This window comes from Rhinatrema bivittatum, chromosome 1 (genome assembly GCF_901001135.1).
Source record: "Rhinatrema bivittatum chromosome 1, aRhiBiv1.1, whole genome shotgun sequence".
NCBI classification, from domain to species: Eukaryota; Metazoa; Chordata; class Amphibia; order Gymnophiona; family Rhinatrematidae; genus Rhinatrema; species Rhinatrema bivittatum.
The window spans coordinates 369,961,633-369,974,558 of record NC_042615.1 but is presented as its reverse complement, the minus strand read 5'-3'; the positions used below and the strand labels follow the sequence as shown (position 1 = coordinate 369,974,558).

Genomic DNA, 12,926 nt, shown 5'->3' with positions numbered 1-12,926 from the left:
GACCATGCATACTTTGTACCCACATCTATTTTCAAAGTTGAAGCCCTCACATAATTTCCTTGTGACAATTAGTGCAAAGACCACACAAGAAAAGCATGTGGAGAATGTGCACCAATGTGGGCACTTTGAAGTTTGCTCTCTTTCTTAGGATCATAATTTTTAGGGCATATTGGTAACCATTGGAAGTGCTTCTTTACTTGCCTTTAGAAATTGTTCTCCTACAGTTGCAGAAAACATCAGACCCTATTATCATTCAAATCTGTGCTGTTGATGCAGGGTGGGAGTGACTCTTTTTTAAAATAAGGCCCTTGTTCTTTCATATGCTTGCAACCCTTCTGATATAGAATATCTTTCCCATTTATGATTAATCTCTTCTTATTTTTTCCATTTTCATCCTTTAAGCTTACCCAGGTAGCAGGATGTTCAGGAACCAAGTGCAAGGTAGATACTGGCTAGTTTGGAGGCTCAGTAGTAGTAGTTCTGAGAGCCTTGTGTAGATGTCATGATAGTCTAATGAGAGTCAATTCAAACCTGTTTAACAATGTATATTCTCCACATGAATGCACTGTGCAAACCAGTACCAAATTGAGGATAGCACAGAAAATTGCTTCTATACATGGGGTGCCTGCCAGTCAAAAATAAAAGGGTTTGAATTGACTGTGTAGTATATAGTAAAAGTAGTGAAAGTAAATGCATTTATTGATATTTTCTCCATCTGTTAAAAGAAGGCAATGGATTTTCTGTCTTTCATACTTTCATGACATGTTTGAAATCCTTTGGACTTTATCTGTACACAAGAGCAAAGAAAAGAAAGCTTTTAATGTTGCCTATCAAAAGCAAACGTCAGCAGGTTAAATTATATGTTACATATGCCAGAGGTGCACTTATAACCTCCAACATATCACCCTGATTAGCTAGGTGATATCTCTGCTCATGCCATGCTGTACTTATTAATAGGGATGTGCATTCGTTTTCAACACATGGGCAATCCAGATCGCATAAGTCCCTATTCGTTGTATTTGTGGGTTTGCGAAAAGCATCGCGATCCACCAGAATACAACATATCATATTAGTTTCATTATTTTGGCTCGCAGTGATTTCTTAGCAGCCATTTGAAATAGGAGATAGCAAAAACCAGCCTTTTCCTGTGAGTCATAAGTGACCTCACAGCCCTGTCATAGAGTGGGTCAGACAGGTTGGCAAGGAGACCAGAATGCAACCTATCAGAGCTAAGCATTTTTCTAATGCACCCAATTGCCGCTCTCACTTAGTGCTCTGTGACGCTATTCCTGATGATGCAGCAGTATTTATACCTTAAGCACACGGCGTGCCACGCTCTTTCTTTCTGAGGGTGGTCCGGGGAGGTGGCTGCACTCAATTGCTAGCTACTTTGATAGAATTTTCCATTGAAAAAGATATTTATTTCTTCGATTTTGCAACAATGCCACAGCTAGCCATGCTTTATTTGACCACACTTTTTTTTTATTGATCTCAGATGGCCTCTATGTCTGTCCCACTGAGACAAGCTGCTAGCAGTGGCATATTGCTGGTTATTTTTATATTTTAAACCCTGGGGTAGGTTGCAAGCATGATTTGGGTGTTCTGGGTGGGCGATATATCTAATTTCTAGCTAGTTTGATAGAATTTTCCATTGAAAAATATATTTATTCATTTTTGCTACTGTGCCAAGCAAGCCATGCTTTTTATTTAATTGCAGGTTGTTTTTGTTTTTTTTTTTTAATTGAACTCAGACTATCTTTGTGCTCTTTTAAGCCAAGAAGTCAGTGTACTGGGCAGTTTTGCAGACTCACATATATTGGAACAGGGGTGCTCTCTGAAGCTAAATCCCCAGTGGGCCTCTTTTGTACTTACAAGCTTGGTGTGTGCACATACAGTGGTCCTAGTAGAAGTGTACATCCAGGCACTGCCTCGTAGGCCTGTGGGCTCTTATGCAGACTCACATATATTGAGACAGTGGTGCTTTCTGAAGCCAAATCCCCAGTGGGCCTCTTTTGGAAATAATTATTTTAATTGAAATCTCTAGTAGGCAGTGATATTAAATCTATAATGTCAGGTAAAGCTAGTGATTGGGACTGGCAGAAGAGGCACTTCAAAAGGCAGTGCCAGTCCCCGATTAAAGCTAAAAAGGGACCTGTTCCAATCTAAAATCTCTGGAGGGGCAGGCAGTTCCATCTGGGAAAAAATGAAATTTAAAGATGTTGCATCGCCACCACCTGTTTCTGACCCTGTAGTTTTGGAGATGAGGAAAGGGGAGGCTGAACCATGCAAGACTAAAGGGCAACACCCAAAAGCAGCAGTGCGACAGCAGATTCAACTTAGCATTGACAATGTAGTGCAGGCACTGTTTGCTTCTGATTCTGATGAAGAATCATCTTGTGTGGGATTTTCATCATCAGAAATGGAAGAAGTAATAGCTGAAGAAGGTTTAGGAGGATTAGATAGTCCTGTCTTAGCCTCCACTTCAGTGCTGCAGGGGAGAGATGAAACTGATGATGATGATGAGGAAGAAGAACAGTCAGTGCAGGCACAGAGTATGACTGATGCCCCTGGCATTGCTTCTCAGGGTGCACCCACTACTTCAGCTCCAGTGCCAGCATCCACTCTGAAGGCTATAGAGAAGGGATCACGAAAGAAATCTGCGATCTGGAGCCACTTTAAAGTGTTGGAGGACCTGTGTTTTGCTCAGTGTAATTACTGTGACAGGGCTATTAGCAGAGTCAAGCAAAAGGGGCATCTAACTAATTTTGGCATGATGCATCATATGAAGAGGCAACACCCAACAACAGTACTGCTATCTTGGGATGGTGGCAGTACCAGTTAGGGGACCCCTTTTTCCAGGCAGTGTAAAGTGGTTATAAAGGAGCAGAGTCACCCCACGCCCTTAGCCCCTTCTAGTAGTCAGGTGGCAGGCCAGCAGCCCCCTGTCATGTGGCAGAAGTTGCAATCCACCATGGAGGAAATGGGGTGGTATGCCTGCCTCCTATCCTGGGGTAGGAGGCAGGCAGCCTCAAACGTTGTAACCAGGAGCATTGGGGAAATGATTGCCCTTGATGATCAGCCCTTGCAGATAATGGAGAATGTGGGTTTCAAGCATTTGCAGAAGGTCTTAGTTCCAAATTACAAACTTCCCTCCAGAACCACATTTAGCAGAAAGGTCATCCCCAGCCTGTACAACCAGTGTCGCAGTCGCATCCAAGTGCTGCTAGCTAAAGCACAGGGGAGTGTGTATTTCACCTGCGATATCTGAACTGCCATGAATGCTGCACATTCTTACCTCTCCCTGAGAGCACACTGGTTAGACCTGGATGAGGCAGGAGCAGGCAGCAGCTCTATTAGTGAACAAGTATTAGGGTGGAGGTGGGCTTTACTGCACACCCACCTGACAGATGAGGACCATACCGCAGCCAATATTCTAGCATGCATCAGACAGATGCTGGCGGGTTGGCAACTACACCAGCGAGACAGGAATCTTCAGGCAGGGTTCTTTGTCACAGACAATGGTGCAAACATGGAAAAGGCAATATGCAACAGGTGCTTTCAGAACATCCGATGTTTTGCACACATTCTGCACCTGGAAGTGTAGTCAGCTCTGGGGATGGAGTCCAATCACCAAGAGAATGAATACCTGCATACGTTAATATACAAGTTTAGGAATATAGCAGCACACTTCCACAGAAGTGTGAAGGCGGGGCAGGTTCTCCGACAAAAGCAGACTGATTTGGAGATGCCTAATAAGCGTCTCATTCAAGACATTGCCACCCAGTGGAATTCCTCCTTTATGATGCTGCAGAGGTTAGTGGAGCTGCAGACACCCCTTCATGAACTTTCTGGTTCAATGGACATAGGTGTGCATAATCCCCTAGGGCATCATGATTGGTTAGTCATGAGTCAGCTGGTAAAAATCCTGAGGCCCTTCAAGGATGTCATGGAGGAGCTGAGTTCCAGAAGTGCCACCTTGGCTAACATCATCCCTATAGTTAATTTCCTGGATGAAAATTTGGAGGCCTTTAAACAGGAAGAGGGTGCTGCATTGTCTAGAGGTACTGAATTGTCTGGACTTTTTGCAGAAGCAGGTGCAAAAGAGATTAAGGCCTTTAACAGAAGACCACATATACATGCTCGCCACAGTCTGTGATCCCCATGTGAAAGGGAAACTCACCTACAGTCCAAATTGTCTTTCATTTGTGAAGGACCTGCTGTTAGTAAAAGTCCATGATCAGGAGCACCATAGGCAGAGACAGATTAGGCATGAAGCAGAGGAGGAAACAGCAGTGGGCACGTCCGAGAGTTGTGCTAGCCCAAGCAGGAGCAGCACTCTGTCAGTGACAGCTAGTACCACCTCTTCCTGCACTTCAGTACACCAAAGGCATGTTGCCCATAAAGAATCATCTGTTCTGCTACAGGCTAGAGAGAAAGCAGCTGGCATGAGTGACTCTCAGCCCACCCAAGCAAAGGTGACACCAGCACAAATGTCAGTGACACGGTATCTTTCAGAGCCCTCAGAGGACATGCAGACAGATCCGCTGACATATTGGACACACAAGTCCACTGTCTGGCTACACCTAGCCAAAGTGGCTCAGCAATATCTGTTATGTCCACCAACCAGTGTGCCCAGTGAACATGTATTTTCAATGACAGGGGATATCATGAGCCTTCACCGGTCAAGGCTGGCACCAGAGTTGATGGAAATATTAGTGTTTTTTGAAAATAAACATGTCTTTGCTTGGGTTTCCAAATTTTCCCTGTGAATGGCAAGATGAATAAAAGCAATTGAAAGCCTTTCAGCAGCTCCAACTTCTTATATTCTAGATAATATCAGCACATGTATCTGACCTCAAACGCTGTGCCAGTCCGTCCACTGTCCAGGCCGTTCATCCCTACAAGGGTCTGACCTCCAACACTGTGCTTGTCCATCCACTGTCCAGGCCGAACGTCCCTACAAGGGCCTGAACTCAAATGCTGTGCCTGTCTGAGTTTAGTTCTAGTATTTGTAATTTCAGTTTCATGTATTTGTGCATCACTTCTTTCCAGAATATTCTTTTTCCTGTTTTGCAACATTTGGAATGTAAGAACATAAAAAAGTTGACTTCATATGTTTGGAGCTTGCATATTTCATATGCTCATTAGTTTTCATGACCTTTATAATATAGGCCATTTCCCTTAAATCTTTCTTAGGTGCCAACAACCAAGGAATAGAAATATAGATGTCAAGAGGAAAGAACCACTTGGTTCATCCAGACTGTCAATTTGTACTTATCTACTATGCTGCTATCCTACTCGATCAATGATCCCAGCTCACTCTTTCCTGGCTATGAAGGTCCATTTATGTCTGTCCATGAAAGCTTTGAGTCTATCACTGCTGTAGAGCTTGCATATTTCATATGTTCAATAGTTTTCATGACCTTTATAATATGGGCTATTTTTCCTAAATCTTTCTTAGGTGCCAACATTAATATTTCTAGTACTATAGAAAAGTGGTGGTAGTTGCACTCTAGTTCATCCTCTGTGTTCCCATAGTTTACAAAGGCACTGTATAAACTACAAAGTCAACATAGATTGATATTGTAGATTTGGACTTGAGTAACAGTTTTCTTATTCCTGAGAGATCTTCAAGTTCCTTTATCAGCTGAAGTGCATAAGTACAGTTAATAGCTTCTGGGTATTCACTAAATGCCAACGGAACCACCACACTCTAGGGGCCAACCCATTCTAGGGAGCTCTTTCCTGCACAAAGAAAAGGGAACTCTCCCCGGGTGCAGCCAGCCTATCTCTTAGCACCCTCTGACCCATGTTGAACCGCTGTTCACATGGAAACCTCCTCCATGTCGACTCACCATGTTTGAAGGCTTGTGCTCCACTCTAGGGGCCAACCCATTCCAGGGAGCCCTTTCCTGCAGAAAGGAAAGGGAACTCTCCCCAGGTGCAGCCAATCTCTTAGCACCCTCTGACCCATATTGAACTGCTGTTCACATGGAAAATCATCCGCCTCTGCCTTGAATATTCTCATTTGTATATTGCTACATCCACCAGATTTTAAAAGACCAGAGAGAGCTCACTAGAGGCCAATGGAAACCCCCCACTCTAGGGGCGGACCCATTCTAGGGAGCCCTTTCCTGTGCAAAGGAAAGGGAACTCTCCCCAAGGCCAGCCTGTCTTGCCCCTATCAAAACCACAGGGACCAGACTACCTCCGCTCTGCCAGCCTGTCTTGCCCCTATCAACTTTCTGCCACACTGCCTTGTTGCTATACACCAGATGACTCACTCAACTCCTTGTGGTGTTCTTGCCACTATCATGGTTCCTCAGTGTGTTGGTGCTAGTCTTTCCGCTTGCTATGTTCCCCCTTCATTGTGCTGTAGGATGTTGATGCCAGTTGTCTTGCCACTTTGCCTGTTGTGCTGCCTTCAATGGTTCATGCATCTGTTATCGGTGCTCTCTTTTGAAGCTGTGGTGTGTTTTTGGCACTCTTGCTGCTGCTTTGCACCTCTGTTAAAGCACTCTTGCCACTCCTGGTACCCCTTTGCCCCTTTAAAGTGCCTTAGGCTATTCATGCCACTTTGGTGCCACTTTGGCACAATCTAAGTACTTTGGAGCTCTTTTCTTGTTCTGATGATTGCTCCCCAGAAGTTTTATCAGAATTGATAAGAAAACTCCAATTCTGCAGCCAAAAATAGGCTGCAAATACTTCCCCTATTAACTTTAATGGGAAAACGGACAACAAATAAAACTAATCAACAAATTGGTTTTCCCCCTATGAAACTAATGCAACAAATTTGGGTTCCAGCGAAACAAAAATGAATCAAAACAATTTTTTTCCTTCTGCACATCCCTACTTATGAATTACCTTTCCACATTATCCTCTTTTTTCTTGAGGCAAGAAGAAGTTCATAGGTTCATAACTGTTTTCTTTTTTTGGAGGGTTTCATTCCTAGAACCAAGAATAGAAATATAGATGTCAAGAGAAAAGAATCACTTGGTTCATCCAGAATGTGAATTTGTACTTATCTACTATGCTGCTATCCTACTCGATCAATGATCCCATCTCACTCTTTCCTGGCTATGAAGGTCCATTTATGTCTGTCCCATGAAAGCTTTGAGTCTATCACTGCTGTGGCTCCTACCTCCTCTGCTGGAATTCTGTTCTAGATATCCAACATCCTCTCTGTTTTGCTTTTTATATATTTTCTCTCTTTCTCAGCTTTTCTACCCCTATCTCTCCAACTTCATATGTTAATCCCTTATTCCTAGAGCTTCCCATTCTATGAAATATGTCTTCTAGTACCTAATTATCTGCTAGATATCTGAAAGTTTATTAAGAACATAAGAACATGCCATACTGGGTCAGACCAAGGGTCCATCAAGCCCAGCATCCTGTTTCCAACAGTTTATCTAAGGATTATAGTTCAGATTGTGAACTATTTTGGTAGCCCTCCTTTAAATATTCCTGGCTTCTCCTTGTCCTTTGGTACTCAATGTGGGATTTAATTAGAGAAAGGTACAGAGGTGATATTACCTCCTATTAGTGATACCTCTCTCTATGAACTCAAGCATATTATTAATGTCCCCTACTGCTTTGTCATACAGATTAGTTTCCTTCCTTTTCCTGTTTAGTGATTGGTATATCTTCCTTCCAAAATGGTTGTTGGCCCTTCTATTACTCTACTCTAAGTGTATGATTTTGCATTTTATTTTATTAAAGCATATTTTATTTTATTAAAGCATAACCGTCAAACCCTTGAACATTCTTCTGAATTTTATAAAGTCAATTTACATTTTATGTATCCCCTGGCATATCTTTTCTATTACACGTTTCATATGCTCTGCAAACTATCACACTTTTCCTTTGCCCCGCTACAACGCCAATGATAAAGACATTGAAGAGGACAGAGGCTAGCACTGCTCCCTGTAGAACCTTGATAGTCACATTTCCTTCACCAGAATGGGTCCCACCAACTACCAATCGTTAAGTCCTGTTGCTTAACTAATTTCTTTTACCGATTTTGTATTTTTTCTCACCCACTCTCCATAGTTTTGTCACTATTTATGTTTGTAGAAAGAATTCAATCAGGTTTGTTAGGCATGATCGTCCCTTTCTGAATCCCTGTTGCTTTGGATTATGTAACTCACTGGCTTTTAGACATTACACCATAGAATCCTTTCATAATCTTTCCATTGCTACATCCACCACTGATGTCAGACTAACAGGTTTCTAGTGTTCTGTTTATTCTTTGTTCCCACTTTTGTGAGCAGTACTATATTTGTTCCTCTGGTCTCTTGGAACTTCCTTTGTTTCCGGTGATAAGTTGGAAAAGGATCATTTTCAAAAAAATTCTCAGAGTAACAAAGCGTTTTACATACATAGATGGCCTTTTTACAAAATGGCCTGCCTGATATAGTATATGGGTAACCACATGTATGTATGTTATATTTACATTCCTGGGGATGGAGTTATCATGTTATTTGCACTTAAGTGCATCCTTTTGAAGTTTAAAATGTATGCATGAGCATTTTCAGGGAAACTTTGTGTGTCTGTTTAAGGAGGTATAACCTGTGCGGTATATTTAACAAAATAATGTTCAAAGTGGATTTATGCATTTAATTTCCCTTTGAAAATGAGTATAGCTTATGTGCATGTTTGCTGATTTTCTTATGTGGGATATTTCAAAATTACCCCTGTGAGAGGTATAGTCAGTATCACCATGAGCTCCTTCAGTATCCCATGGTCTGATCTACTTTAAATTGTGCCAGTACTTTGAATACTATCTCCTCAGCAATCATACTTTGTACATACCATGGTCTATGTTCTTCCCTTTTGTGGTCTGTCACCCTTTCCTTATAGTGTTAATACTGGGAAAAAGCATTTTTTTTAAATATAATTCTTTATTTATAGTTTTCAAATCAAATATACATGGTATATTCATTATAGAAATGTTGGCATATTGAAAAACAAAGATGTTTATGCAATAATAAAACAAAGAAAAACATATTCAGGTTGCCACTTTAGACCACAATGTGGTGGGGGAGGAACACTTTAGGAAAAAGCCATGGGGAATGGCTTAACAAACAATATACAATATTTTCTATAAAAAGGAAGGTAGCTGCATAGCAAGAAAATCAACCCATTTACACAGAAAAAAACATTTATTTAAGATATCCACTTTTTCCAATCTTACCTCTTCATCTAATAAGAAAAGATATATTCCCTGCTTTTTATTATTGGGCAATTTCCTACTCCATTTGAGCCTTTGTCGTTCTAACTTCACCTGGGCTTTTCATCTTGTGTCTGAATGTATATTCTGAATCCTAGTATATCATAATTTCTAAAATTTGGACTACAATTTAAATACCAAATGAGCTGCTAGCTCTGATAGATTTTAGTAGAGCTTTGAAATCAAAATAATGATGAAGTTGAAAAGAAAATAAGAGGTTTACAAATAAGTCAACCAAAATATCCAAAAACGAGAGTGTGTTGCATGAAATCTGTGTCTTGAAATGCCAGAAAATCAGACAAAAACTAATACCTGCTCAGTATTAATAATAAAGTACTTTATTATTAGATTTTGCTTAGAAGGAACAGTCAAAATCTTCAACAACAATATTCAACATGGATATCGTCAAGTCAGTCCCTGGACACGGTCCATGTTTTGCAGGAAGCTGCATTGGGAAGGACAAAAGTGATTAACCGGGTCCTTTTGCACAATTTCTCGTAAGGGTAAAAACTTTTGCATGTTACAGAGTTACCGCAGAAAAAATAATTTAAACCATTTTTGTTTTCACTACAGATGCTTGGGACACAGATGATTTAAAGGGGAAAGGATCTTTTGTAATCACTGGCTGGGCACTAATCCATAGACAGTTCCTTGCCCTCTTCATAAAAAGATTCCACCATGCCCGGAGAAGCCGGAAAGGGTTTGTTGCTCAGGTAAACATTTTCCTTTATATGCAAGCAATTAATGTAATATCTGTGCACAATGGGGCAGATTTTATAAAACTATGCGCGCGTACTTTTGTTCGTGCAACAGGCGCAAACAAAAGTATGCCAGATTTCAATAGATACACGCGAAGCCACGCATATCTGTTAAAATCAGGGGTCGGCGTGCGCAAGGCTGCCCAAAATCGCCAGCCTGCGCGCCGAGCCGTGCAGCCTGCCTCCGTTCCCTCCGAGGCCGCTCGGAAAGCGGCCTCGGAGGGAACGGCCACCGGCGCACCATGATCCGATCCGGGGGCTGGTCCGGAGGCCGCGGCCATGCCCCCGGAACACCCCCAATGATGTGCCGGCCACAACACGCCCCCACGACATGCCCCTGGCATGCCCCCCCAGGAAAGCCCTGGGACTTACACACGTAACCCTTTGAAAATCTACCCCAAAATGTCTGCTCCAACTTGTCTAATCCCCAGAGCAGAATAATATTTTAGATTTCTTCTTTGGACAGTGTTTTACTTAGGGGCAGATTTTCAAAGGGGTATGCGCGTAAGATCCGCACCAACCCCCTGAAAAGCTGCCCCAAGTTCCCCCTGTGCGCGCCGAGCCTACGTTGAATAGGCTCAGCGGCATGCGCAAGCCCCGGGACGCACATAATTCCCGGGGCTTTCCTGGGGGGCGTGTCGGGGGCGTGCCGCAACGACGCGGCATCTCATGCAGGGCCGTGGCGTGGTTCCGGCCCGGGGATGTTTCGGGAGCATGGCCTCTGGCAGGTGTAACTTTGGGAATAAAGGTAGGGGGGGTGTAGATAGGGCTGGGGGGTGGGTTAGGGTGGGGAAGGGGGGAGGGAATGGGCAGCACACGCAGGGCTTGGCGCACACAATTGTGCGCACTGACCCTGGATTTTATAAGATACGCGCGGTTATGCGTGTATCTTATAAAATCCAGCGTACTTTTGTTTGTGCCTGGTGCGCGAACAAAAGTACGCGCTCGCACTTTTTTATAAAATGTACCCCTTTATTTTAAACCTTGAGCCTCTGAGATTATGCAAAAATCATGCAATTAAAATGTTGGTTATCTCACTAACATTTGAGTTTTGGAAAACTTTGTTACAGCACATGTAGTATTATGGTTCCTTAAGGGCTCAAATTTCCACTAGAGTTTTAGGATTTGATTATACAAATACTAGTTAAATATCAGGTTTTTCATAAATATCTACTGCTTCAAAAGGGGTTGTTTGACTGCTTTATGGTATATTTTGAAACATTTATAAACTTATTGGAAGGGTCTAAAGAAGATAAAGCAGGCAAACGGTGGATCCATCCTGTATTTTCTATAATTAACCTCCACTCTGCCTCTAGGCCCACCCCAAAAGGGCTAGTTACTTTTCTAGATATGTAGCTTTTTTTTTTTTTTTTTTTTTTTTTTCCCACCTCCTCCCTGAATAGATTAACCCCTGCTCAAACTGAAGTAAGTTAGTTTGGAATTTCTTTTACCCATATAGTTCTCATGTTGGATAAAGGAGACAAAATATAAGTTGTTTTTTTTTTCTCTTCACAAAGAAAATCATAGGACCCGGGACATAGCAATCCCTTTCCATTTATTCTTTAGAATGGAATTGAAAAACAGGGTCCATGAGATGAGATTTGCAAAGATTATTTTCATGGGGGAAGCTGACATTCTGTGGGCCTACTGAAGCAGAAATTGCAACCAATAGTTTTCCAAGAAAATTAAGATGCCAACAAGACTCTGAACACTAAAGAACTTTGTTTACTGTGGAATTCTCTCAATAACAATGATATTGCAATGGATTAAAAAAACACTGTGAATCCATCTATACTTGGCCAAGGATTAAAAAAAAACAAAACCCAAAACATTATGAAAATATTTTTTACAAGATGCAGAGCTTAAACAGGTACACCCTCCTAGGTCAGCTTTTCACCATAATACTGGTCACATCCTATAATACTGTAAGTAATCTGGATAACAATACCACCCTTCTTGCTGTCTTGATTCCACAAGAGCACATTCATGCCTTTTTTCAACATCTCTCATTTTTCTAACTCCTGAGCTTGTATGGATATATATCACCATCCTCCCAGAACTCTTTCGTAATTTTTGCTAGGGATGTGAATCATTTTTTGACGATTTAAAATATCGTCCGATATATTTTAAATCGTCAAAAATCGTTAGGGCCACGATACAATACCAATTCCCCCGATTTATCGTCAAAAAATCGTAAATCGGGGGAAGGGGGAGGGAAGGAAAACCGGCACACTAAAACCCCCTAAAACCCACCCCCGACCCTTTAAATTAAATCCCCCACCCTCCCAAACCCCCCCCCCCAAATGCATTAAATTACCTGGGAGTCCTCCGTAGCGGCGGTCCGTGGCTAAATCGGGGGAAGGGGGAGAGCACGAAAACCGGCACACTAGATCGTGAGGTCTTCAGCCGGTGCCATTTTTCAAAATGGCCGCCGCAAAATGGCGGCGGCAATAGACGAAAACGATTTGATGCAAGAGGTCGTTCCGGACCCCCGCTGGACTTTTGGCAAGTCTTGTGGGGGTCAGGAGGCCCCCCCAAGCTGGCCAAAAGTTCCTGGGGGTCCAGCGGGGGTCAAGGAGCGATTTCCTGCCGCGAATCGTTTTCCGTACGGAAAATGGCGCCGGCAGGAGATCGACTGCAGGAGGTCGTTCAGTGAGGTCCGGAACCCTCGCGAGATTTCCGGCAGGAAATCGCTCCTTGACCCCCGCTGGACCTCCAGGAACTTTTGGCCAGCTTGTGGGGGGCCTCCTGACCCCCACGAGACTTGCCAAAAGTCCAGCGGGGGTCCGGAAGGACCTCCTGCCGTCCAATCTTTTTCGTCTATGGCCGCCGCCATTTTTCGGCGCCATTTTGGAAAATGGCGCCGGCTGAAGACGACAAGATTCAGAGCAGGAGCCCGTTCCGGACCGCTGCCGTTCCGGACCGCCGCTGGACCCGCA

General features: G+C 42.9%; 1 protein-coding gene across 1 annotated transcript in view; it reads left to right on the top strand.

Annotated features, from left to right (window-relative positions):
• LOC115096270 (ATP-binding cassette sub-family A member 1-like) overlaps positions 1-12,926 on the top strand; it is a 618,744-nt gene that overhangs the window by 231,179 nt on the left and 374,639 nt on the right. The window contains exon 18 of the mRNA XM_029610773.1: positions 9,803-9,942. Coding sequence (XP_029466633.1) covers positions 9,803-9,942 — 140 coding nt within the window. The remainder of the gene's footprint in view (positions 1-9,802; positions 9,943-12,926) is intronic.